The 27,779-nt window shown below is 41.2% G+C and overlaps 1 protein-coding gene across 9 annotated transcripts in view; it reads left to right on the forward strand.

The window, feature by feature from the left end:
- The first annotated feature begins 4,735 nt into the window (after positions 1–4,735).
- The window catches only part of CFAP20DC (CFAP20 domain containing), a 277,464-nt gene continuing 254,420 nt past the window's right edge, over positions 4,736–27,779 (forward strand). For 8 of the 9 annotated variants that reach the window (XR_016214759.1, XR_011379498.2, XM_008260862.5 and 5 more), the window contains exons 1-4: positions 4,736–5,097; positions 7,365–7,454; positions 10,646–10,739; positions 20,032–20,104. Coding sequence is in view for 7 of the 9 variants with exons in the window: in XM_008260862.5 (XP_008259084.4) it covers positions 5,077–5,097; positions 7,365–7,454; positions 10,646–10,739; positions 20,032–20,104 (278 nt within the window). In the remaining 2 variants the exon portion in view is untranslated. The remainder of the gene's footprint in view (positions 5,098–7,364; positions 7,455–10,645; positions 10,740–20,031; positions 20,105–27,779) is intronic. The other variant, XM_070050664.2, reaches the window with a different exon arrangement.

Raw genomic sequence — 27,779 nt, forward strand, 5'->3', positions numbered from 1 at the left:
ACTTGTTAGGAAGGTAAGGAGATGATAGTTGGTCTTAGACTATTACTTTCTGCCTAGGAAGGGAGGACATTAAAGATACAATGTCCTGGCCGGCGCCGCGGCTCACTAGGCTAATCCTCCGCCTTGCGGCGCCGGCACACCGGGTTCTAGTCCCGGTCGGGGCGCCGGATTCTGTCCCGGTTGCCCCTCTTCCAGGCCAGCCCTCTGCTGTGGCCAGGGAGTGCAGTGGAGGATGGCCCAGGTGCTTGGGCCCTGCACCCCATGGGAGACCAGGAAAAGCACCTGGCTCCTGGCTCCTGCCATCGGATCAGCGCGGTGCGCCGGCCGCAGCGCGCCGGCCGCGGCGGCCATTGGAGGGTGAACCAACGGCAAAGGAAGACCTTTCTCTCTGTCTCTCTCTCTCTCACTGTCCACTCTGCCTGTCAAAAAAATAAAAAAATAAAAAAATAAAAAAAAAAGATACAATGTCCTTCCAATCTTAAAGTGAATGGACAGATAATGAACAAGAAAAACACAAGTAATACGATCTGCTGACATAATATGAGTAATCATTTTAAACTATGTAACTACTTTTTCCATCAATAAATTGAAATTATTAATTCACCATTTGAATTTCATGTATTTTCTTTTTAAGTTCAGTGACATTTATTTGTTCAATTTTTCATTTATGAGCCACAAAGAAAGAAAGAAAGCTTATACTTGCTCTCAAATGCCTATAAAATCTGGTGTTGGGCCAGTGCTGGAGTCAGGGATGCAATCCAGGCCTCCCATGTGAGTCACAGGAATCCAATCACTTGAGCGATCACCACTGCTTCCCAGGGTCTGCATTAGCAGGAAACTGGAATTAGGAGCCAGAGCCAAGACCCAAACTCAGGTATAATGATGTGGGACATGAGCACTGTATTTAAAGCCCAATACTTAGTGTATTTTCTATCGTTTCTTTTTATTTTTTTAACCCTATAGCCTATGGTTGTCTCTTAATAATCTATTGATCTTGCACCTCTTACCACCTCCCTCACTCAATTACTATTTATCATATCAGGCACAAGGTTTAACTAGTATATTGATTTAACAGTGAACAAAACAGACAAGAAATCTTAAAATCTACAGCTACTAGAGATTGCCAACATCACACATATAATATTTAAATAATGACTTCATTAATGTTAAGTGCCAAGATACTATGAAAACCTGTATTGAGGATCTTATCAAGTCAGAGAAATTACTGAAGTTTTCTCTGAGAAAGGAACCCCTAATCTCCATGCTTACAGATAAGCAGTCCTTAACCAAAGAAAGAAAGGAGCAAGAGTAACCCACACAAGAGAAAAATGCAAATGCCTTCTGGTGGAAGGGAACATGTTAAACATGAAGAACTAAAAACAGAAAAACAATCCTGCGTATGTCTGAACTGAAAGAGACTGCATAATGTAGAACAAAACTGGAGAAGGTGAGGGCTTCATCTTACAGAGTTCTGTAGGCTGGGAAGCCATGAAAGGGTTGGAAGCAATGTGCTGATATGATTGGCTTTGCATTTTAAGGAGATGACTGCATTAAAAGGAGGTCAGGGCTGTGTGAATTAGGAGGCTATTTTAGTAGTTCAAGAAAGAGATAACCAATAGGTAAATCAGAGTACAAACTACAGTAGAGAGAAGGTAGATAAGATTTTAGAAGTATTTACATAAGATGAAAAAAATTGGGTGATAGATTGAATATAGAAAGTGCACTAGTTATCTATTGCTATGTAAAAAATTACTCTCAAACTTTATGGTTAACACTAAGTATTTATCAAATAATACCTGTGGGGTCAGGAATCAGGGCACACTTTAGATTGACTATGAGTCAATTCTATGTTAGAAGGTTGTAAAAATAAGGTGCTGACCAGGGATATATTCACCTCAAGGCTTGACTCGAGAAAGATTTACTCCCAAGCCAACTCATGTGGCTCCTGGCAGGCTTTATGTCCTCAACCAACTACCAGCTGCAGACATCAGTTCTGGGCCAACTGGGCCTTTTAATGGAGATATTCACAGGAAAGCAGTTAACTTCCCTCAGAGTAAAGGCTGAGAGAGAAAGGAAAAGACAAGGGGCATTACGATAGGGGTTGGGGCTGGCAGAGGAGAGAGAGAGAGAGAGAAAATAAGAAGGAAATCACAGTCTTTTGTAATCTAATCTTGGAAATGTACCACAGTTTTGTCATATTATTCATTAGAGGTGAGTTACTGGGTGCAGTCGACACACAGAGGCAGAGAATATTACACAAAAGAGCACACAAATCAGTACATGGAGATCATGAAGACCATTTTAGAGGCTGCCTACCACAGGGAACATGGGAACAGGCAGTTTTGTGACATCCATCAATGAGAGCAAGAAAGATGTATACAATCCAGGTTTGGAGATGAGGCTTTGTATTGGGCATGGTGAGTTTGAAAGAATGTCTTTTGTCCAATGAGCAAATATGCATTTATAAAACACCTACTGTTAGTAAAATGGTACCAGCTTCCTAAGCCCCGCCTGGCTTACTAGAGTCAGATAACCAAATGGCCCAATCACAAGTGTCAGCTCCACCCTCACCCTAACAGGATTTGCTGCTCTCACTTCCTTACCTCTGCAAAGCTAGCTAAGAACTTTTCTCCTGATACAGGCTGTTGTTCTCCCATGCCTAGGGAGGCAGGATGTCAGGTTTCTGCCACCCGAAAATAAATATCCCTTTCTCCGGTGTTTGGTGTGTTTTGTGGGATGGGATATAATGAGGAACACAGAAACATCCTTGCCCTCATGGAATTTACCTTTTAATAGTTGGAAAATAGATGATAATTATTAATTAAGATAAGCATGTGCCTCCCTTGCAGCATTTATCAAAATCTGCTTTTGTATTATGGTGTAAATGAACTGTTGGGATAAGCCACAAGACATCCACATCTATTCCCTGGAACATGTAAATATGTTTACTTATTTGGACAAGGGTCTTTAAAGATACTGAATCCAGGATCTTGAAATAAAACAGTTACTTCTGCACAAGTGGGCCTTACATGCCATCACAAGTCTCCTAATCAGATACACACAGAGAAGACACACAGTAAATAGGATGAGGCAGTGTGACCATGAGGGTAGAGATTGGAGAGATGCAGTCACAAGTCAAGCAATGCCAACAGCCAATAAAAGCTCTAAAAGCCAAACAATAGCTTCTCCTCTAATGCTTCCAGGGTGAATTCAGTCCTACTGATCCTTGATATTGGACCTCTGGCCTCCCAAAATAGGAAAGACTTAAAGTTCTGTTGTTTTAAGCCTCTCAGATTGTGGGAATCTACTACAGCAGCCATGGGAAACTAACATACTCTTGCAATGTGATTTCTTATCATTGTAATCAAAGCACTTATCAAAGGCTGTAATTATATGCTTGTTCATTTTTTTTGTCATTGCATTAATATCGAGGGTCCATGAAGGTGGAATTATTCACTGTACACTCAGCCTCTTAGCATAGTATCTGAAACATAGTGTGTCTGTACAAACTATTGGTCAAATGAGTGAATGGGTAAATGTCTTCCATAGATAAAAAAAAAATCTTACAAGGCAAAGCCCATGCCTTTTGGTTCTAATCCCCACAGAGTCCTGCAAAAAAACAAAAATTGTTGAACTAGGTTTCAGTTCTGAAAATCAGACAGTATAGAATTTACACATTGTAAGGCAATGGCCTTGCTTTTATCTATTATTAAAAATTAACGTATTTATGTGAGTTTGTATCTTATCCGCTTTTCTTGGCTCTCATAAGGAGCAGGTCCAAGTACCATTCATTTCTACACCCCTTACATAATCCACAGTTTGGCTTATGGTGCGGACAAAAAAAAAAATCTCTGGAGCATTTGGGTGAAGTGGAATCCAAGAAGCTTTAGACTCAGGCATAATGGAAACCAGCGTTACCATGCAGTATATTCCAAATCAAGACTAAAACTTCCCTCACTGGGTTGTGAACCTATTTATCACTTGGCCTTGAGCAGAGACTCCATGAGTGAAGTCTGATTATTATTAACCCTCTTGCCCTAAAGCAGCCACGAGAATAGCATCAGACAAGAGTTCCCCAACCAATGCCACTACTTATTAGCCATAAGACCTTGGGTAAGTTACTTAACCTTTCTGAGCCACAGTTGCTTGGCCAATATTTTCTATGTGAGAACGGTTCTGACCTAAAAATGGAATGAAGTAACTATTACTTTCACAAAAAAACCTTGGCTTCTGAAAGTGTGCCGTGATCTTGAGTAAATGCTCACACCTCCTAGAGCCTTCTGAAACTAGGATTCAGTGGACCCTACTATGTCCTTAATGAACCAAGTTTGCCAACCTTTGAACCAAAGCCCGCACGAGGGTTCACAATTCCATGACTATATCCTTCAGCAGCCTGTTATCAGATTTACCTAAGGGAAGGTCAAGCCGACGTGCCAGGTACTCAAGAAGAGTCTAGCTCCCCGGTAGCTCTTAAATGAACGCTAAGGTGAGACTTTTTAGTCAGACACAGCTCGCCAACGAGAGCCCAGGTCGCCGCGTAAGCGGTCCGGCATTTCTCGAAGCGTCTCTCGGTTGCCTGGGCAACGCTACGTCACGGCGCGCCCGTCAGCGAGAAGTCCAGACAGCGCAACGCGCAGGCGCATCCTGGAAGCCAATGGGCGCGGCCGGAATGTAGGCGCCGCTCGGCCCCGCCCTTCTCCGATTGGACTCCGAGGCCTGGTGGTGGCGAGGGGGCGGTTTTCCGTGGCTCGGCGCCGGGAGCTCCGTCACGTAGGTTGCGCACGCTCACGCCGCAGGGACGGCCCAGACCCCGCGCAGGCTGCTGCGCCCTCTTCAGACGTCTGGACACCGAAGCGGGGGCCGAGATGATGCGGGTCGGGCGCCCTATTTGGAGCTGACCAGAAGCCAGAGAGGCTGAGAAGAACCTGACGGAGGCCGGGCCGAGCACGAAGGCCTTCCCGCCCATCGGGTTGCTGGGTTCCCGCCGCCGTCCAATTTCAGGCGGTCAGGGTCACGCCAGTCGCTGGAAGCCCTGAACTCTGTGTCCCCCCCCCAAGTCCCAGGCCCCCTACAGGAATGTTCAAAAATGAGTATCAGGTAACCCAAAACGGCTCTCCGACGTGTCTGTAGCTTTCGCCTTTCTCCTCCTGGGTGAGGTTAGTTGGTGATACCCGCTCCTCACGCCCACTCTCCCCCGATTCACAAGTCCTTTTTCAGCGCCAAGAGTTGGTGGGTGAGTGGCCTTGACTCAAAAAATGAAAGGAAAAAAAAATCCTAAGACTCAATGCCTAAGCAAGTGGTTTGGCTTTTGTTCCCTCTCCAGCTCAGTGCATCTCAAGCTGTGTGAATTGTCCGATTCTGATTAAAATTCAGACAAACTCCACCCAGGCCTGAGTCAGAACCTGGAGTGCGGGGCCCTGAACCAAAGCCTGTGGTGCTCCTTGATGCACACTGGACTCAGAAGCCATTTAGAAGAGTGAATGAGTGTGTTCATGAATGGGTTAAACCAAGAACACAAACACTCAGCCTACCTGCTGTTTTCTTTTTCTAAAACTGGCAGGAGGGGGTCAGTGACTGTCAGATACTGGGGTACATCTGCGACACTGGGGTACTTGTAAAATGCTAGAGTTCCCCTTTACCCCATTCCTAGTGAATGAGGGGCTCTGTAGAGGGGTTAGTTCATTTATCTTTGTAACATATTCCCCCAAGTGATTCTGATGCATGTAGTATAAGGCTGTTTGATCATCCATCAAGAAAAAACCTGTGTCTGAACGCACGGTCTGCTTTCCTCCCTCCGCTGGGCATCTCCATTAGCCTTTGTCTTCCTTCCTCCCCACCTCACTGTCCCTGAAGTCACCCCTGCCCTGTTTACCATCCCGGCTCTGCCTGCTTTGAGGATGCACTTTGCCCCCTCTGCCTGAAGAGCCCTCCCCTGGTCTCCATCTCTTTGTTGCTTTTACCCCTGTGGCCAAACTCCTCTTGTCCTCAGTGTATTCTGCCATTCTCTTTCTTCTGCCCCACTTGAGATACCATGAAATGGGATACAACAGTTTTAGGGAGTTGTTCTCAATTCAGGTATGGGAAGTCTGTTATTAAAAAAGCCTGTGCCCATTGCAGGAAACTTGGAAACATTGGAAGGCAAAAAGAAGTGGAAAGAGTTTGCTGTTTTACCAAATGTACAAATTTTCTCTCTTAAAAAAAAAAAAAAAAAAAAAAAACAACTTCAAATTTAAGATGTATAGTGCAATATGACCTGCCCTGAGAAGCTGTAGTAATTCTATCCTTTGTACAGTTTGAATATAATACTGCCTAAGGAAGAACAAAGTAGGTGTTTTAACTTCACGTGATTATGTGTTGAAACCCAGGAGCAAAAATATCTTTCTGTTATTGAGAATTAAAAGCTGGAAATTCTTTGTGAAAATTAGACAGATTTTCTCATGTGCTGCCTACAAGTCAAACCATATTTAGTCTTCGTTTTAGGTCCTCAGTTGTTGCAATAAGTCCTTTGCCTCAGTGATAATCGCCTTGTTTAACTTCACTTTTTTATAAATTCCTTAAAGCTTAATAATTCAGTAATATTATAATGTTTTTATATGTGCCTTCATGTTTTCAGGTTTATTATGGGAACAAGTAGTCTGCCTTTCTACAGATTGTATTTTTCTTGTGCAGATTTTTATAGTTAACTTGTACTAAACATATAAAAATCTTGTAGGAATGTTCAACGTAAGAATGCCCCAACATCTTCCCAGGCCTTTTTATTGTCTGGTTGTAAACTGTTTCCTATTATTTGGAATAATCTTTGCTAACACAATTGAACCCTTGGCTGTTTGCCAAGTATTGTGCTGAATGTGTTTTGTTCATTGCCTTTTGCGGTGCAAGAAAATCCATTTTTTCAGATGAGGAATCAAAAAGTTCAGTAACTCCAAGATCAGATATTTAAAATGTCAGTGTTGGAGCTCTGGTCAGTCCAACTAGAAATCTTGTATTCAGAAATAATTATCAGAATTTTTTTGCCTGGTTTTGAGAATTGAGTTTAAAAACTTTTATTCTAGGTCTCATGTCAGGATAATCTACACATGTTAAGTAAGTGAATTCCACACGTAAAGTTTGTCTGACACCTTAAATGTTTATCATACTTGAAAGATAACTTCCTTGAACCATTAATCCAAGGTGACTCAAATCATAATGGTTGCAGCTTAGATACAATCAAGGTATAAAGTAGGAATAATAACAGGGATAATGTTTCCTCCCAGATCTGCCTAACTGACAGATGCCTGGAACATTGGTTGTGAATATGTGGTGCATACCCTTTCTCCCTTAGCATTGTCTTTCACTGCTTTAAATATTTTGTGTTTCTTTTCTAGGGAGGTGCATTTGTTGAAATCTTTAGTGCACAGGGCAAAAATCCTGGAGCTAAATGGAAGATCCTTGGCAGTCCATCTGTGATTTGGAAAGTAAGTGTTAGAAATTAGAGACACATTAATCCTGGAAATGAATATGAGTGAAGGTTTTAGGGGAAAAAAAAGGCCTTGATCTGATTTCAGAACTGTTTTTTTCCTGTTCTGTCATTCCAAAACCCTTAGATGACATTGTTGGCTGCTGTGCTTCTGGACACCATTCCTCACTTTAAGACTTTGACTCACAACTCGTTACCTTTCTCTGTACTCCCTGTCCTGCTTCTTATTTTTAGAGGACTTTTGGATCTGTGATGATACCTCTTCCAGCCCTGGACTTCTCGGTTTCTTGATTTTTTTTTTTTTCTTTAATGACCTCTTTCACTCTGCTTCAGGTCCTACTGTCACACTCTGGACCTTATCACCACCAGTTGCAGGACCTCTGAAATACTAAGTGAGACACTGAGACATCCCTCTCTGACCTCAATCTTTGATTCTTAAGGTTACTTGCTCAGTTATTCCCACTGTGTTTGTTCTTTGATTTTTTGGGACCCTTAGCCCATTGGCCATTCTGGTTTTCCTCTTGAATTTTCTTTCATTCATTTATTTATTTTCTCTTTCTCTACTTCCTTTACTTTTTCTTATAATGTTTTCTTTTTTTAAGATTTATTTTATTTTTTTGAAAGACAGAGTTACAGAGAGAGGTAAAGTCAGAGTGAGAGGTCTTCCATCCGCTGGTTCACTCCCCAGATGGCCTCAATGGCTGGAGCTGCGCCGATCCAAAGCCAGGAGCCAGGAGCCTCCTCTGGGTCTCCCACGCGGTGCAGGGGCCCAAAGACTAGGGCCATCTTCTAGTGCTTTCCCAGGCCATAGCAGAGAGCTGGATTGGAAGAGGGGCAGCCGGGCCTAGAACCGGCACCCATATGGAATGCCGGTGCCTCAGGCCAGCGCTTAACCCGCTGCACCACAGTGCCAGCCCCTCTTTACTTCCTTTTCTTTCCAGCCTAGTATCCCAAGTCCATAGTTCCAGTCACTTTCTGATTGAGACCTTTGTATGCCTTTGTTCCTTGTCCTTTCATCATGCCCACCTAACAAATTCCAACTGAAGAAAAGCCCAGCCTGCATCTGTTTTCCTCAGTACATTTGAAGAACGTGTCTGCCATGTTGCATAATGACAATATCATAATCCAATATGAGTGGCCCAGGAAATTCTCCTGCGGTCATCTCTCAGCCATAATTTCTCCATTATCTTCAGGTTATCAACTACCAAAATCCCTACCCCAGCCACAACCCACTACTAGGACAAACCCACTTTACTGTCTAAACAATGTCATTCCTATTTCACACGGAAAACAGGAGCCATCTGGTATCAACTAACCATCTGGTATCAACTAGTGGCTTGCTGCCACTAGGTCTAAAAACTTCTATCCATCCCTATCATTTTGTGTTTCTCTTCTCTTATAATCAAGAGATACCTGCCGGTGCGGCGGCTCAGTATACTAATCCTCCACTTTGCGGCGCCGGCACACCAGGTTCTAGTTCCAGTCGGGGCACCGGATTCTGTCCCGGTTGCCCCTCTTCCAGGCCAGCTCTCTGCTGTGGCCCGGAAGTGCAGTGGAGGATGGCCCAAGTGCTTGGGCCCTGCACCCCATGGGAGACCAGGAGAAGTACCTGGCTCCTGCCTTCAGATCAGCGCGGTGCGCCGGCTGCAGTGCGCCAGTTGCGGCGGCCATTGGAGGGTGAACCAACGGCAAAGGAAGACCTTTCTCTCTGTCTCTCTCTCTCTCACTGTCCACTCTGCCTGTTAAAAAAAAAAAAAAAAAAAAAGATACCTGTGTTGAGACCTTTTGAAGCAATCATTAATTGCTTACTGTTTGCCAAGCCTGGCAGTAAGCACTTTACATATGCTGTGTAATCTTAACAGTAACCTTAAGAGATAGGTAATTGTTTAGCCATATTATTGATGTGAGAACAAATGCATGAAGGTAAACCCAAATTTACAGTGATTGTGTCTGTGAAAGAGAAAAATGGTACCATGAGAGGATACAGCCAGTGAATCAGGAAAGGTTTCCTCTGAGAAATGAGTTCTGAGAGCTTAAGAGACACAGAAGGGCTATTGGAGAGGAGTGTGTTGAATGCAAGGGGAAAAGCATGTACAAAGTTCTTGTGTCAAGAGACAACTTAGAATTTTCAAGAAACTGAAAGGAGGCAGTTGAAGCCAAGATGCAGAGAGTGAGGGAAAATGCAAGATAGGATGTGAGGTTTATAAAACTGGATAGGGACCATATCATGGATGTGGACCGTCACACGCAAGGGTATAGGACCATGTGGAAATTTTGGTACATTACTGAAAGGTTTTGAGTGTCTACCTACCTTGTGCATCAATGTAATAAATGCTATAGTTGCTGCATATGTGTTCATTTCAAATACGTGGAGATGCTCTTGTGGTGGACATAACAGAAATTTGCTTAAGTGTTCCTTAATTAGTTACCGTGCATTTCTGAACATTGCATAAAAAGAATGCAAGTGTACATTGAAGAGTGGGAGGCTTTGTGAAAAATTTTAATGTGATAATATGCTCGGAAATTGGGAATGTGCTCCAGGATTAAAAAAGAACCATTCACATTAGCACTTTGACTGTTGGAAACTGGACTTATATATAGCTAGTTTTTTATTTCTAGGTTTGTTTTGTTTTGTTTTCTTCTACTCCTGCTTTATTTTTTAGGTATCATTGATTATAACATTTCTTAACTGATTTTATCTAAATGTTATATAGAATTTCATAGTTAAAGCAGGGGTCAAGTAATGCAATGATTAATTGTATACCAGCCAGAACCTGAAACAAAGGGCCTTCTAGACTGTTATACTGTAGGTTAGATTTTTTTTTTTTTTTTTACTATGACAGAGAGTGATGTAGAACCTTGTGCTGTTAGACAGAAATGCATATAAATAAGAATAGGAACTCTAAGTAAACTCTACGGCCCTCAGATTAGTAATTTGGGAAACACTCTGAAGTTGGTAAACTTTTTATCACATGGATGAAAAGTGTCTGAGCATCTGTCAAAGCCTTGGTGAGGCTTCTGTGTTTTGATTCATGCCAAGTCTCAGGTTAAGAGTATCATCAAGCTGTAGGCCTACTATTAAGTCTTTGGAACATGGTACTTTTTTCCTATAGGTTTGCAGTACTGATTTAGTAGTAAAAGCGAAATGGGATTTGTTTCAATTACCACTGTTTTCATTTTGTTCTATAGGAATTTGATAAAGAAGTTAAAAGTTTTGTGTTTGTTCTGGAAGGCAGCAGCCAAACAAACAGAATTCAATTACCAAAGGAGAATAAACAAATCCGTAAGTAGCATTCTTAATATCAAACCTCAGCATTAAAGTTATGTTTTTGTGTCTCATAAACAGCCTTCTTAGTATGACTTCTACTGGCAATTGTTGGTAAAAAGCTACCTGATACATATTTTTTTTAATTTAGAAAGTAACTGTTTACTGAGCACTCTGTTAGGCTTTTTAAAAAATATATTCTGACTCACTGTCTAATAGACATATAGAAGTATTTTTATGATTCATAAGATTATTTAATGACTTAATCATAATGTATTTATTGAATATTAGCTGTGTGCTAGGGACTTTGTGAGGATTTTTGCATTTAACTTATTTCTTCTTTATAATTGCCCTTTTAAAGGATGAACAGACTAATGTTGATTCATCATCAAGAGATCAAGAAGTTAAGGCAAATTTTTGAAATAGACTTAGGAATGCCCAAAGTATAGCAAAATAATTTGTGATAGAAGCATTTATCATGAGGCTGGTGCTGTGGCACCACAGTTTAAAGCCCTGGCCTGCAGTGCTGGCATACCATGTGGGCACCAGTTTGAGTCCCCAGCTGCTCCACTTTCAATCCAGCTCCCTGCTAATGTGCCTGGGAAGGCAGTGGAAGATGGCCCAAGTCCTTGGGCCCCTACACCTACATGGGAGACCTGAAAGAAGCTTCTGGCTCCTGGCTTTGGATCAGCCCATCTCCGGCCTTTGCAGCCACTTGAGGAATGAACTAGTGGATGGAAGACTCTCTCTCTCTCTATTTGTGTCTTACAAATAAATAAATTTTTTTTAAATTTATCAGAAAATGTTACAAAAGGCATTGTTTGGTCATGGAATAACTCATATAACTTTAGTAACATTAATATTTAATAATTGTAGATAAGAATGTATGATTTGACAGAAGTCCAAAGAGATTTCATTTCTTAATTGCTTTGGAATTTAGGATAAGCATTTTGAAAGAGAAAAAACCTGAGAGATCATCTAAAATGTGTGATCAGAAACCCAGTTATTGGCAGAGTTGGGGTTAAAATTCAAGGCTCTTCCACCAGATTAAACCTTGATTAAACTTATGTGACTGAAGAAATATAATTTGTCAGAATGATTAGGTAGGTTTTCTGTCAGCTGTGTCCTGTGTTTTAAATATAGATTTCAGATGATTTAGCAAATACACAGAAATACTGCCTTTTTCCAATCTTCATTTACTTCTTTTTATTTCATTTGTTGTGAACGCTTATGGACTCTTCTGCTGTATACCAGACCCTGTGAAAAGACCAGTGTTAGTGCTTGAGCCTCTAATTCCTTTTTAATATTTATTAATTTATTTGAAAGGGAGAGTGACACAGAGAGACAGAGAGAGGGAGAGAGAGAGAGAGATCCCAATCCTCCATCCACTGGTTCACTCCACAAATGGCTGTAAGAGCCAATATCCTGGAACTTCATCTGGTCTCCCACATCGGTGGCAGGGCACCAAGTATTTGAACTGTCATCCACTGCTTTCCCAGACAAATTAGCAGAGAGCTGGATTGGAAGTGGAGTAGCTGGGATTTGAGCTGGCACTTGCAGGAGGCACTGCACCACTACACCAGCTCCCTGCTCTTCTAATTTTAATTCAGTGTTCTAAACTTACATAGGCTCTGTGTTTTATGTAGCATTACAAGCTGCTTTATGAATATTTTAGGTTTCTAAGAAATAAACCAAGCCATAGAAGTTATAGATGGAAAATGAAGGATTTTAAAGTGTTTTGCCAGTGTTTCTTTCTAAAACAAAATAATAGAACCTCAAAGAGAAAAGACCATCATTGTTAAAGGGATTTTTATTAATTACCATTTTAAAATCATGGTTCCTAATTGTGTGTGTGTGTGTGTGTGTGAATAATAGTAGATCTCTTTGTATTTCCACATAAATGCATAATTATAAATGAGGTGAACTAAGATGAACCAGGGAAACTAGTCTGAAATTGTAGTTTGTTCTTTTTACAAGATGTACAGTCTGTGTTTTTAAGGATACTGATTTTATTTCCCTTTTTTTTTTTTTTTTTTTTTTACAGATAGAGTTAGACATAGAGAGAGACAGAGAGAAAGGTCTTCCTTTTTCAGTTGGTTCACCCCCAAATGGCTGCTATGGCTGGTGTGTTGCCGCCAGCGCGTGGCGCCAATCCAAAGCCAGGAGCCAGGTGCTTCCTCCTGGTCTCCCATGCGGGTACAGGGGCCCAGGAACTTGGGCCATCCTCTACTGCCTTCCCAGGCCACAGCAGAGAGCTGGAGTGGAAGAGGAGCAGCCGGGACTAGAACTTGGCACCCATATGGGATGTTGGCGCCGAGGCAGAGGATTAACCTAATGAGCCAGGATGCCGGCCCCAAGGACACTGATTTTGTGAGACAGGTACATTTGGTTTTTAGGAACATGACTTTGTTCTAAGCCACTGTCAGTTCTTTTGCTTTCTTCTTTTCTTGGGCATATAATGCTCACCTGTATACTCATTTAATGCCCTCAGCATCTGTGTACATGATCTAGTTATTAATAAAAGTCAGTCCCATCCAGTGACCTTTCTGTTTGGCTCTGAGAATGTTTTCTCTTCCACTGAAGGCTAGGTGACTACATACAAGCCCCTCATCCCAAATAAGGATTTTATTTTATTTTTTTTTTTTAGAAACAAACCAGGTATAATGTGTTTTAATTACCTTGCTAAGTGGAAAGATGATGGTTTTAATTTGAAGAAACAGAAGTCTTTTAATGTATTTCTTCTACAATATCATGTAATTAAAAATTAATCTGGCTTTTCTGTAGCACATACAGCACTATAATGATGAAATTTTACATATTGACTATGTTGCACTAATGCCTTCAAGATTAGTTATTTGGAATTTTTGATAAAAAATTTATAATTAATTAATTTTTACTTGTATAAAATGACCTGTGTGAAATTGGTATGGTTAAATTTAAATTAAATGGCTTGGCTTGAGTAAACAATTAACTTTCAATTAACATTTCTAAATTAAGTTCAATTACCATTATTTGTTCCTATTTTAAGAGTAAATATACACTTTATTTATGCAAACTTGACATTAGATTCCTCTTAAGTGTTTTCAGCTCCATTAGGCGCTTTAGGAAGAACATTTAATAATGAAATTCAATGTTTAACTTTTCATTTTGAATAGTAGTATTTCTGAATTATATTTGAGAGTTTCTAAATAAAATCAAAGTTTTATTCATTGAGCACCTATCACATAAAACAAGTGTGATATTGATGATCATACTATAGACTTCTCCAGAGCAAAGATCTTGAATCATCCTCTTTGTACACCTGCCTTAGTTTCTGGTGTGTCATGGGTGTTCAGTAAGCTTGGTAAATTTGCCCAATTATGAAACTATGAGGATTTGAGTTATAATTTTTAATTGTAATCAGCTGGACTTGATAATGATCATTGACTGTATCACTGACCAGTTAAACACATCATTCTCTGCTTCTCCTCTCTGGAGCTTGTTACATGGAGTTGCCCCTGTGAGAAGCAGCTGTGTCACATGTAAATGTCTGTCATTTACGGGGTCTTCTCCAAGACTTTCTGTCCGAGGCTCAGTTTCTCTGCTGTGGTATCCAAATCATAGGTGTGTCCTCTCCAAAGCCTTGTGTTGATCTTAACTTTCAGTTACTCTTAAGGGTGAGGTCCTCTTTATGAGGTTCCTCAAGTCTCCTCATGCCCCCACAGACTAAATCTCATCATGACCTCTTTTTAAAACCCATCAATGGGTTGGACCTTATCACTCTTGTTGAGTCACTATTGATCCCTGAATCCAGTGGCCTGTTTGTCACCCTCATCTTACTTCACGTATCAGCAGCATTTGAGAAAGCTAACACCTCTTTGGTATACTTTCTTTGCCCTTCTTCCAGGATGCCCCCATTGCTGGTTTTCTTCCTACCTCACTGCTCTTCTTTCAAAGTCCATTGGGTGGTTCATTCAAATCTAACTCCTCTCTCTACACCTAGAAACTCCGCTTCCCACAGGATGGCTCCATCAGTTGTTAGCAACTTGTCTTTTCAATTGCTCATACCAAACAATCTTAAATCAGCATTGATTTTTCTTTCTCTAGATTCAGTCGCTCGTGAAGATCTTGTTGACAATATTTTAAAATAGATTGAGAGTCTGACAACTGTTTGCCACTCCCTGTGCTATGACCCCGGTCATTTTCTCCTATCTCAGATATTGCAATAGTGTCCTAATTGCTCGCTTGCTCGATCTCTCTCTCTCATTTTTAATTTTTATTTATTTGATGGACTTGGTTTTGTGGTGCAGGCTGCCCTCTTCCCATCCAGTTCCTTGCTAATGGTCTGGGAAAAGCAGCAAAAGATGGCCCAAGTACCTGGGCCCCTCCCAACATGGATACCTGGAAGAAACTCCTGTCTCCTGGCTTTGGCTTGGCCCTGCTGTGACCATTGTGGCCATCTGGGGGAGTGAACCAGCAGATAGAAGATCTCTCTGTGTATCTCTCCCTCTGTCACATTAATTCTTTCAAATAAATAAATCTTTAAAAAAATAAATTTTCTTTCTTTTTTTTTTTTTTCTTGACAGGCAGAGTGGACAGTGAGAGAGAGAGGCAGAGAGAAAGGTCTTCCTTTGCCATTGGTTCACCCTCCAGTGGCTGCCGCGGCCGGCGCGCTGTGCTGATCCGATGGCAGGAGCCAGGTACTTATCCTGGTGTCCCATGGGGTACAGGGCCCAAGCACTTGGGCCATCCTCCACTGCACTCCCTGGCCACAGCAGAGAGCTGGCCTGGAAGAGGGGCAACCGGGACAGAATCTGGCACCCCGACCGGGACTAGAACCCAATGTGCCGGTGCCGCAAGGCGGAGGATTAGCCTAGTGAGCTGCGGCGCCAGCCCAATTTTATTTCTTGAAATACAGAGAGAGGGAGAGCTCCCATTTGCTAATTCACTCCCCAAATGCTGTCAACAGCCGGAGCTGAGCCAAGCCAAAGCCAGGAGCTGGGAACTTAATCCCCGTCTCCCACATAGGTGGCAGGGATCGAGTGCTTCCAAGGATGCACATTAGTTAGAAGCTGGAAGGGAGAACGGAACTGGGTTGTGATCCCAGGCACACTGATTTGGGATGCAGCTGTCCCAAGGAGCAGTTTAACTGCTGTGCCAAACACCTCTCTCTGGCTTCCCTGTTTCTGCTGTGCCCTTACTACAGTTTGTTCTCAAATTAGCAGCCGAAACAATACTTTTAAATAGTAAGTAATTGGCCGGCACCACGGCTCAATAGGCTAATCCTCCACCTAGCGGCGCTGGTACACCGGGTTCTAGTCCCGGTCGGGGCGCCGGATTCTTTCCCGGTTGCCCCTCTTCCAGGCCAGCTGTCTGCTGTGGCCCGGGAGTGCAGTGGAGGATGGCCCAAGTGCTTGGGCCCTGCATCCCATGGGAGACCAGGAGAAGCACCTGGCTCCTGCCTTCGGATCAGCACAGCACGCTGGCCACGGCAGCCATTGGAGGGTGAACCAACGGCAAAGGAAGACTTTCTCTCTCTCTCTCTCTCGCTATCCACTCTGCCTGTCAAAAAAAAAAAAAAAAAAAGTAAGTAATTAACTCTCTGATTGTATCTCCTATAGCTTCAGCATACTTCATCTGAGAATCTGAAATCTTGAATGCTCTGAAATCTAAAACTTTTTGAGTGTCAACTGTTGCTCATAAAGTTTCGGATTTTAGATTTTAGGATTAAGGATATTCACCTGGAAAGTCTATACCAATATTGCAAAATCCAAAAAAAAATTCCAAAATGTGAAACACTTATGGTCTCCATCATGCCAGATTAGGGATGCTCAACCTGTGTTACTCTTCCCCTTGTTCATTCTGCACCTGCCATATGGGCCCATGGCTGTTTTGAAACACAGCCTGGTGCTGTGTCACTAGCACAGATGGTACTCTTTACCTAAAGCTTTCTTCCTCCAAAAGCTACGTGACTCATCCTATCCCTTTCTCCTTGCTTTAAATAAAAATATCACCTGCTCAGTAAGCCCCTTCCCTGACCTGTGCTTAAGTTACAGTCACTGTTTTGTATCCCTTCCCCATGTTTGATTTCTTTTACCCGGCTCTACTTTCCCTCTTGTATGTACCAACTGCTATGCATTTGTTCTGTTGGTTTATTGGTTTTTTTATCCCCATCACTAGAAAATAAGCCCTTGGGTAGAGAGAATTTAGTCTGTTTTGTTGATGAAGAATAATGCCGAGGACCTAGTAGGCATTCAAGCAGATCTGTGTTGAATGAATGACTGAATGTGTCTGTGGTTTTAGGATGACCTGTATCTTCAGATGGCCTTCAGTACCCCACATGAATGGGTTCCTGGCAACACTGCCACACTTTTCTCCTGCTACTCTTCCTCTCCTGTTTTAGTAGCCCATTAAGCCTTTTTATAGTTCACCCAATCTACTGTGTCTTTTTCTATCACAAAATGGAGTGTTCCCTCTGCCTGTTCTCTCTCCTACTCCTCTCTCTCCTGCCGGTCAATTCCTCTTTGTATTTCTAGCTCAGTAGCATTGTTATTTCCTCCAAAAAAAAAAAAAAAACCCTTCACTTCTTCTTACTCTTAAGCCGCCACCATTAGATGCTTTTGTAGCACTTTGACCTTGTCCTTTATTTTACTAGAACATCAGTTCTGCAAGGGCATAGACCACATCTGTCTTACTACAAAAACTTCAGCATTGAGTCTGACACATAGTAGATGTTCAGTAGATCTTGGTTGGATGATAGAGCTAGTTTTAATTTATCCAAATAATCCTGTGAATATAAATCTAAATTATTAACCTAGTTTTCCCAATGCCAGTTAAAAGGGCCCAGATGGGTTTTCAGATTTGCCCAAGGGACATGGAGTAGCCCATAATGAAAGCTTAACCAATTTCTGTGTCCTTAAGTGGGAGAGGTTTACCTTTCTAGATTCTTTGTGCCAGGGGTATAAGAGGAACCATGGAAAAACTTCAGTCATGATTTACCATGACACTTGTAAAGGAAAAGGATGATTGTATTGTGATCTCATCCCACCTCTTTGGATGGTGTAGCACTTCTGAAATGTATTTGAGGTGTATAGTCCATCATTTGCTATAATGAAACAACAATAAACCACTGTTTAAAAATCTAATGTCATTTTACTGGTTAAATGTGTTTTAGAAAATGTGAAAGGAAAAAGGGCTGACTGCTTAAGAAATAGGTAGTTTTTCTCAGGCAGACAGTATCTTAAAAAACTGCAGAAACCTGTGTATGTTGATAAAAAGGAAAACTTTCTATGCATTTTACATACATGGTAGACTTTTTTTTGACTAACAGGAATTCTACATTCAGCATTACTTAGAGTGATTTTAAAGATAATGTAGACATGAAGAGTCAGTTTAAATTTACCAGTAGGTTTAAATTCACTAGGCCACTGGAAAAAAATTACTATAACGTTTATTTGGCGTTTCTGACACACAGACTCAGTGTGTGTCAGAGGTTATTAGAGTACTTTTTTCTTTGTTGGATCATCACCATACGGTATTGTCATACCTCTTTTAATCTTAGAAGTGAAGTCTTATGGAAACTAGGGTTTCTAAATGTGGGAAAGTTGAATTACAAAGCCCTCTGTTGTAGAGGGTAGAGATCTTTAATATCTGAAAATGCTCATATGAAAATGTCCTGTATGCATGGCTCTTTGTTGTTTGAGGTGAATAGTGGTGATTCAGTGAGCTTTGGGACATAAATTAGGAACATTTTTAAAGACTGATTTTATTTGTTTCAGTGTTTTCTCATCTCTGTGCAACCCATGGTACAATCTTGGGACATTCAGTGCAAGAAAGATTGATTGCTGATGACTTATTTAATTTTGCCTCATTTTGGTATCTCACTTGCCTTTTGTAGATCAGAACTCTGGTTTCCTCACTGGTTTTTCCCATTAGTATGGTATAATCAGAGTCTTAGAAGTTTTAGGTACAAAGCCTGTTTCCTGGGACCAGCGCTGTGGTATAGCGGGTAAAGCCGGCTACCTGCGGTGCTGGCATCCCATAAGAGTGCTGGTTCGAGGCCCGCACCACGGCTCACTAGGCTAATCCTCTGCCTGCAGCGCCAGCTCTCTGGGTTCTAGTCCCGGTTGGGGCGCCAGTTCTGTCCCGGTTGCTCCGCTTCCAGTCCAGCTCTCTGCTGTGGCCTGGGAAGGCAGTGGAGGATGGCCCAAGTGCTTGGGCCCTGCACCCACATGGGAGACCAGGAGGGAGCACCTGGCTTCTGGCTTCAGATCGGCACAGCACGTCGGCCACAGCAGCCATTTGGGGGGTGAGCCAATGGAAGGAAGACCTTTCTCTCTCTCTCTCTCTCTCTCTCTCTCTCACTGTCTAACTCTACCTGTCAAATAAAAAAAAAAAAAAGTTTACAGGTAAATCAAGACATCTTCATTCCATACCTAAAATCCCACAGGGAAAAAAGTTCCTAAATTAAATATTTTATAAGGTGTGGTTCCAAAATATCTGTTAAGATAATCATAATTCAGAGATCAAGCAAAAGTTCAAAACCTAAAAGGTAGGGCATTAAATGAACCGATCTGGAGAGGTAATATAAAGATCAATTGATTTTTTTTAAGCAGTTTTAGACTTTAGCTATCAAAAGTGCCCTTGGAATTGGTTTTTCTCTCAAGTTTTTTAATCTAGATGAAGCCTGTGATAGTGAAAAAAGCTAGCAGTTTTTAGTAGTGAGCATTAAGTTAATTAACAATATGTTAAATTAACAAAAGGTATTATAAATGAAAATATGTTCCTCTATCCGTCTCATTGTGGACACATAAAGCCATATGAACTAGATATAGCTCATCAAATTTTCAGTTACAGTTGTCATAATTAGAGTTATTTTACTTGATTGATTGTTTTTATTAAGTTGTTTAGTGTGATTAAAACTGTCAGTGAATAAAAATAATTGCCACATGCTTTTATGGCTGCCTTGATGGGACTCTTTGGTTCAGTTTTATATGTCTGTTGAAAGTAGGCTTGTGTGTATATTCTATCATAACCCAATAAAATAGTAAATAAAAATTATTATTTTTTGAAATTTTCATAAAAATTTCACCAAGGCCGTAGTTGGGACTGTTTTTCAAAAGACAACATTTGTTGTTAGAATTACACTTAATTTTCATCAGTTTTTTTGCTTTCATGGTGAGGTTGTGACTCAGAAGTAGTGCTATTGCAGTTCTGTGTATTACTGAAATGCTGAAGACTTCAGCTTGTTGACGGCCTGTGATTTTGTTTGTTTATGTGTACATAAAAAGGGTTTGAACATTTGGATGTGTGTTTCTCCCTCTCATTCTAGTTGGACTGATCCAGAGGTTTCTTGTGCTTCAGATTTATGTACCCCTGGGACAGGACTTCTCTACGGAATTGCTGTAAGATATACAGAACTTCTTTGAATGTTTTATGGGTTTTGGACATTTGATCAATTGAAGTAGTAGCAACAGTCATTAATTGCAAGTGGCAGTTTTTGCATTAAAGAGCAGTGACTTATCAAGTCGACATGAAGTAATTAAACTAATTTAATCGTATTTCTTAGATGTCACTGTAGTCTGACATTTCCCTAGGGAAAGAAAGCAAATTTGGGCTGTTTTAAAAAGTAACAAAGTATTGTACTTTTGATAACATATGGCCTCTAATTTGAAGAAAAGCATGATCCAAAAGTTTAAGATTTTGGTTCAAATGAAAGGTCCTATGATGTTTTGTGCTTTCTGCTTTTCAAAGCTGTCACTGATTTAAAATTGATTGAAAAACTGATTTTAATGACAGTTACTTTCATTTAGAAATATTGATCTCTCCAGCTTACATAATGACATCTTGGAATATATATATGTTTTAAATAGCCTTGCTAGAATATTTAGGAAAAAAGAAAATGTTCATCTTTTATTCAGTTGAGCTGTCTGTTGTAAGAAATGATACTGAGGCAGAATATAATATTTGATTTGTAGCTCACATAGAATTGAATATTGTCTTAAGATTTCATTAATGAATTTGTGTGCTTTAAAGAAACCATTGCATTTGAGGCTTGCTATTTTTTCTTTTTTTAATAATTAATAGCTGTCCACTCTAGCCTCAGAATCAGCCCTTAAGGCATGCGGATCCGGCTGAAAAGCCCATGAGAGTATTTCAGGCATCTAAAGCCAAGACACTCTGTCAAAAAAAAAAAAAAAAAAAATGACCTAAATGAAAGATCTCTTCGAGTGAGATCCCTGTGGAAAGAACAGGTCATCAAAGAAGGAGGTACGTTTCTCTGAAGGGAGGAGAGAACTTCCACTTTGACTATGACCTTGTCTAAATATGATCAGAGTCGGCAAACTCAGAAGGCCTCCATAGCCTTGGCGACTCATGACAACAGCCTGGGGTGATTACTGACGCCATAAACAAGAGCGTCAATTTGTTAAGTCAACAACAGGAGTCACTGTGCACTTACTCCTCATGTAGGATCTTTTTCCTTAATGTGCTGTACATTGTGATTTAATGCTATAACTAGTACTCAAACAGTATTTTTTTAATCTGAATTTTAGCTATTACTATATAATATTGTTTTCTGAGGTGATGAAGGATAGAGGGCATAGTTTATACCTTTGTTTTATTCAACCTCAAGCCTTGGTAAACTTCTTATTAAGAGCTTCTTTATTCTCTGGCATGGTCACCAAGATCCTTTAAAATACTTCTGAGTGACAGGATTGAAGCATCATGTACCAGTTTCTGATTCTGCAGGAAAAGTACATTTAAGACCCCAAAGACATTCTAAAGATAGAGAAAAGACCATATACAGCTTTATTTTCAGTAGAAGAGGGCAAATTATATTTTTTAGCTTTTCAAGCTCCTTACATCAAAATCCAGTCCAGCTGCCCTTATTATTCTGTTCTCTCTACCACCTGGACTTGGAGATTCTTCAGAAGCAGTGGTGGGGGTTCTGGCACTGATCAAAGCTGTGCAAGACACCTGACTCAACCTTGGAACAAAATCTTTTGCCAAGGAGCCTTCTTTTTCTGTGCAAAATTAAGCTTCTTTTCTGCCCCCAACACTTGAGTTTATTACCATGTCCTAGGTAATATTCTGTTTTAGATCATTTCATAACAATTAAAGCTTTAATTACTGAGAAGTCAACTTGTGTCTTAAGTTTTACTTAGTTCTAGCAGGAGAGCAATAGTTATCAAGTAAACCTATGTTTTTGTTCTCCTGTTTCCAATGTTCTTGGCCAGTTTTAGGATGAACAAACATTATGAAGGGTGCTGGGGTTAATGATGAAATTTTGAAATCAGTTGACTTTAGTCTAGATTTCCTTGTTCTCATATCCACATGGACAGACATTTGGATTTTCCAGTTGGTTTTGGTTTTCTATTTTTAGCAAAATAAATGTCTTATGAATAAAAAGGTCAGAGTTATTAAATAACATGGGAAAGACAGTCTTTGTCCTGACCTGAATTTATCAGACTATAAGAAAATGTGTTAACTCTGTTTGAATTTATTTATAGCAGATAATCAAATTTGAATTTATTTATATCAAAATTGAATTTATTTAGAGTAGATAGTGAAAATAGTTTGCTGTTTTAAGAAGTAATGACAGAGGCCATGTTTATGAAAGAAAGAAGATAGCATAACCAGTATATATTCTATTTCTAGCCATAGCTTTTTTTCCCACCTTCAATGAAAGGCCTTTCCTCCTGCATCCTTAGTGTTTTACTGTGTGTCCAGAAGCATACCTCTAGGCTATTTTGAATAATACATTTCTCTAACAAGCTTGGAAAGTCACCTACCAGAAAGATACCTGGCTTCTAAAATTATTCATTGTCAGAGCAGACGAGGCATTTTGTTTCATAAAGCTCCATTTTATACATCAACAAGTTTTTATAAGTGGAGTCTTGCCAGCCAGTTTATGAATTTAAAAATCATTTCCTTAGTGTCTTTCTGTGTTTTCTCTGCCCAATGAATGGTTATACTGCTCAAGAGGAAATTACACATGTGGGTGAGTGGATGCCTTCAGATCACTTACTCATTCAATCAAACTCATTCTTGAATTCCTGTTGTTGTTGGGCATGGAGGATTTCCTCTCCTTTGAGTCTGTACACTTCTCCCCACCCTTACTGCTACCTGCCTAGTCCCAAATCTCCATCACAGTGCCCCTGATGCACTGTTGGAGATTCCCACTCAGCTTCCCAACCTCCACTTTTGTCTTCTTTTAGGCCAAATTGCTCTCCATATTACGGCCGAGTAATCTTTGTGAAAAACACCTGGACTTCCCACAGAACTGTTGATAAGCTCCCAAATCCTTAGCACTCCTGTATGCTCTGGTCTCCCTTTCCCCCTTCTCATCTCCTGTAACTCTATTTTGAGCTCATGATTTGCCACCCACATGGCTGTTTCCCAGGGTCTAGTGCCAAATGGTTTATGTCCCCATCTCTTTCCCTGGCTTACTCCTCCTTGGTCTCATCTGTTTGTTTCCCTTCTTTCAAGCCTATTTCGATCCCCACGACTAAATAAGGCTCATCTCTTAGGCTTCTCTCTAGCATCCTGTTCTTTTCCTTTACAGCAACTCCAGCAGTTTCTCACTACTTACTTATCTTTCTGGGTAGACTTTGAATTCCATGAGGACAGAGACCCTGTATATCCTACTCACCATGGTATCCCAGAATCTAACACAGTACCTAGCACCCAACAGATACTGAAGTGTGGATGAGTGAACAGGAGGATGGTGGGCAGATGAATCAAAGAAAAAGCAGGATACAAGCTCTGTTCTCAGATAGTTTACACTGAAGGTGAAAGATCGGTTAAAAGTCAATCTAATGGGCCGACGCCGCAGCTCACTAGTCTAATCCTCTGCCTGCGGCGCTTGCACCCCGAGTTCTAGTCCCAGTTGGGGCATCGGATTCTGTCCCGGTTGCTCCTCTTCCAGTCTAGCTCTCTGCTGTGGCCTAGGAAGGCAGTGGAGGATGGCCCAAGTGCTTGGGCCCTGCACCAGCATGGGAGACCGGGAGGAAGCACCTGGCTCCTGGTTTCAGATCGGCGCAGCGCGCCAGCCATAGTGGCCATTTGGGGGGTGAACCAAGGGAAAAAGGAAGACATTTCTCTCTGTCTATCTCTCTCTCACTGTCTAACTCTGCCTGTCAAAAAAAAAAAGTCAATCATAATATTTTACTAGATGTTATGATGGCATAAGAGCAAATTCATTTACTTTATAATTCTGTAATGTTTAGCATATTTTATTGGTTTATTTCTAATATCTATATATATGATATAAAATTGCTTTTTCATTTAAAAAAAGAGCAAGCTATGTCAAGAACATGTCAAGTGTTAGATAGAAATAAGAGCACAGGCTTGGACCTGGACTGAACTCTAGTCAAATTCTGCTTTACTTTCTCCGAGACTTGGGACAGATTACTTACGTGTCTTCATCTGTGGGTTAAAAGTAATAACACTTACATCACAGGTGTATCACAACCATTAAGTGAGAAAATTAACAAAGTAATAACAACGGCTAACGTTTATGAAACACTTATGCTGTACAGGGTATTGTTCTAAGCTTTTTAATTGTTTTAGCTCAGTTAATTTTCAGAATAAGCCTGTATGGGAGCCCTAATTATTACCTGAGTTTTATCTTTGAAGAAGCTTTAGTCTAGAAAGATAAAGGAATTTGCCAGAACTTATAGACCTACTAACTCTATAGCCAGGAGTCAAAGATGTAGTCTCAGTGTAAAACATCTGCTCTGTATCTCTGTGCCACCTTGCTTGGAAATATGACTAGATCTACCCATAAGCAGTAGCTATGTGGTAAATGCTTTATTCACTTTTTTTTTTTTTTTTTTTTTTTTTTTTTTGACAGAGTGGACAGTGAGAGAGAGAGAGACAGAGAGAAAGGTCTTCCTTTGCCGTTGGTTCACCCTCCAATGGCTGCCACGGCTGGCGCGCTGCAGCCGGCGCACCGCGCTGATCCGAAGCCAGGAGCCAGGTGCTTCTCCTGGTCTCCCATGGGGTGCAGGGCCCAAGCACTTGGGCCATCCTCCACTGCACTCCCTGGCCACAGCAGAGAGCTGGCCTGGAAGAGGGGCGACCGGGACAGAATCCGGCGCCCCGACCGGGACTAGAACCCGGTGTGCTGGCGCCGCAAGGCGGAGGATTAGCCTAGTGAGCTGCGGCGCCGGCCCTTATTTCACTCTTAGTACAAGATCAAAGTGCTTAACCTTCCATATTTTCTCTAGGGGCTTCTCATATACAACTTTATCATTAGAGTCTAGGAAGCAAGGTCTTTCATGTTGAGTGTTTCTGTCTACCCTTTTGAGAAGGAAGTACCTGGGGCTAAAGGAAGAATTTATTCACATCTTTTTGTGTCGCATCTCAAATGTGATAATGTTCATATTAAGCTTAAATTTTTATTTATTTATTTTCATTCTATTTGAAAAGCAGAGAGAGAATGATATTCCACCTGCTAGTTCATTCCCTAGATACCCACAACAGCCAAGTCTGGGCCAGGTGGAAGCCAGGAGCCCAGAATTCAGTTCAAGCCCAGGTCTCCCATGTGGATGGCAAGGACTCGAATATTTGAGCCATCATTTCCTGCCTCCCAGAATGCATATAAGCAGGAAGCTATGTCGCTCCCCCTCTTCGTGGAGGAACGACACAGGACCCTGCGCTGTTCTTTCGTCTGCTCGGCCCTCCCCGGGTTTGCTGCTGGTTCTTCCCGGGTTGGCTACTATCCCTTCCACCTCCGTGGAAGGGCAGTTCCCCCTGGCCGCATTCCCCACTTCCGCAGGGGAGCGGCACACCGCCGGCCGGGTCTCTCGGGGGCTGCACAGGTGTTCCTTCAGCTAGATGTTCCCCATAGATGTTCCTGGTGCATGCCGTCTCTCTCCTCCTTTATAGTCCTCCTCCGCCAATCCCAACTCGGCTGCCCACACGCCGAGTACGCTGCTCTCCAATCAGGAGCAAGTCCTACAGTTAATTGGTTGAACTGGAGGCAGCTGTGCGGAAGCTGTTTTCTCCTCTCCCAGCGCCATATTGTAGGAGAGCAGATGCATAGAATAAGTCTTAATTCCAGTAACAGTCTAGTCCGAGCTGCTCCCCACAGAGGAGAGCAGATGCATAGAATAAGTCTTAATTCGAGTAACTTAGTCTAGTCCGGATTGCTCCCCACAAGCTATAATAGAAACAGAGGAGCCAGGCTTGAACCATATGCTCTGATGTGGGATGCCAGCATCCCAAGCAGCAAATTTAACTATTGCACCCAAGGCCTGCCCCTAGTTTTTTGTTTTTTGTTTTTTGTTTTTTTGTTTTTTTTTTTTTTTTAATGAAAACTAAGAAGCAACTTCTTTATTGATCTCTATTTTGGTCGGTATGTAGACCTTCTTTTTTTTTTTTTTTTTTTTTTTTTTTTCCAAGATCTAAAAATTGTATTTGTCATGATTTTGCATCTGTGGATAAGAAGTGACTGTAGTACTTCAGAGCCTGACCCACAGTTATCCAAATGCATTATGTTTTGAATGTGGAATAAAGGGAGTGTTTACAGTACTAATCCATAATATAATAGTATTTAGCAGTGGAGTGATGGAATTCTCTGTATTTCCCTGTGAGTGCTGAGGTATCAATCAACTGAAGACCCTGTACTTTTTGCTAAAGTCATTTATACTTGATTATCTCATGGTAGTAGGTCTAGTATCTTTTCCAAAGTATTTTAGTGGAAAGCTGTCTAATTATTTGAATTGAAGATAAAGGATTGAATAAATAACAGGTTTTTAAAGATTCTTTCATTTTGTCTTATCTTCTGTACTGCATTATCAAGGCAGTGGGAGGCCAAGGGCGCCCTGTGTGCATTTGTCAGGTGTTTCAGAGCCTGGGGGCAGACATCTGGTGCATGGGAGGAACACCATGAACCTGAGCTCTTGGAAAAGAACCAACTGCATCTTGAAATAGAAATTCATTTTTCTGTATTTGATGCTGCCAATCACACTAAGTGATTTTGGAATGTTACCTTTTTTTATTTTTCAAGAATTGCATTCATTTTGCTGAATATTGTTGAGATGCATTAGTTCTTTTCTACATCCTGATTTTGTCATTATCTTGATGAATGCCGAGAGACATTTTGTACTGTTATGCCTCTAGTGAATTGAAATTATTTTTCTCATTTTCACTCAGCTCAAAGAGTGCTTTTTCGATATATGGGTTGAAAACACTGTGAAAGCCTGTGGTGAGCATTGTGTGCTATTTGGAGAGGTTGAGATTCTTAGCCTGAGGGTCCTAGGGAAAATTATTACTAGGTTTCACATGTTGAGCCCTTAGCTGTTTGGAGGACTGCTTGTACTTGGAATCAGATAAAGATAGGAAGTATGCTAAATTCTTTGAAAGAGAGAGGCCCCTGAAAGTGTCCCTAATCTGTACACATTTTAATAGATACTTTGTAATCTCTGTGTTGCAGTAGTCTGAATTTGAAATTTTATCTGAATAGTTTGACTGGCCCCTCCCCACAAAAGGTTCTTGTGTTGGAGACTTGGTTCCCAGCATGGTAGTATTTGGACTTTAAAGAGGTGGGACCCAGTGGGAGGTCCTTACATGATTGGGTACACTTTCCTCAGAAGGGAATACTGGTCTTCTAGAGTGAATTCTCCCAAGTTGTTATAAAACCTGAGTTTGACCCTCAAGTTCCTCTGTGTCTTCTGGTTTAAAATATTTTCCTTCTTCCCACACACGTTACTACCACTGCCATGCACCATAATGAAATACAGCCAAGAGAATCCTTACTAGATCTAAGCAGAGTCAGTGTCATGCCCTTGAACCTCTAAAACTGTGAGCCAAACATCTTTTATTTATATGAGGATTTTAAGTTTACTTATTTGAAAGGCAAAGTTACAGGGAGGCAGAGGGAAAGAGAAAGAGGTCTTCCATCAGCTGATTCACTCCCCAAATGGCCACAATAGCTGGAGCTGGGCTGATCCAAGGCCAGGAGCCAAGAGCTTTTTCTATGTCTCCCCCATGACTGTAGGGGCCCAAGAAGTTGGGTCATCTTCTACTGCTTTCCCAGGCCACAGCAGAGAGCTGGATCAGAAGTGGAACAGC

Source organism: Oryctolagus cuniculus, chromosome 10 (genome assembly GCF_051225735.1).
Source record: "Oryctolagus cuniculus isolate XC-2025 breed Fujian yellow rabbit chromosome 10, ASM5122573v1, whole genome shotgun sequence".
NCBI lineage: Eukaryota > Metazoa > Chordata > Mammalia > Lagomorpha > Leporidae > Oryctolagus > Oryctolagus cuniculus.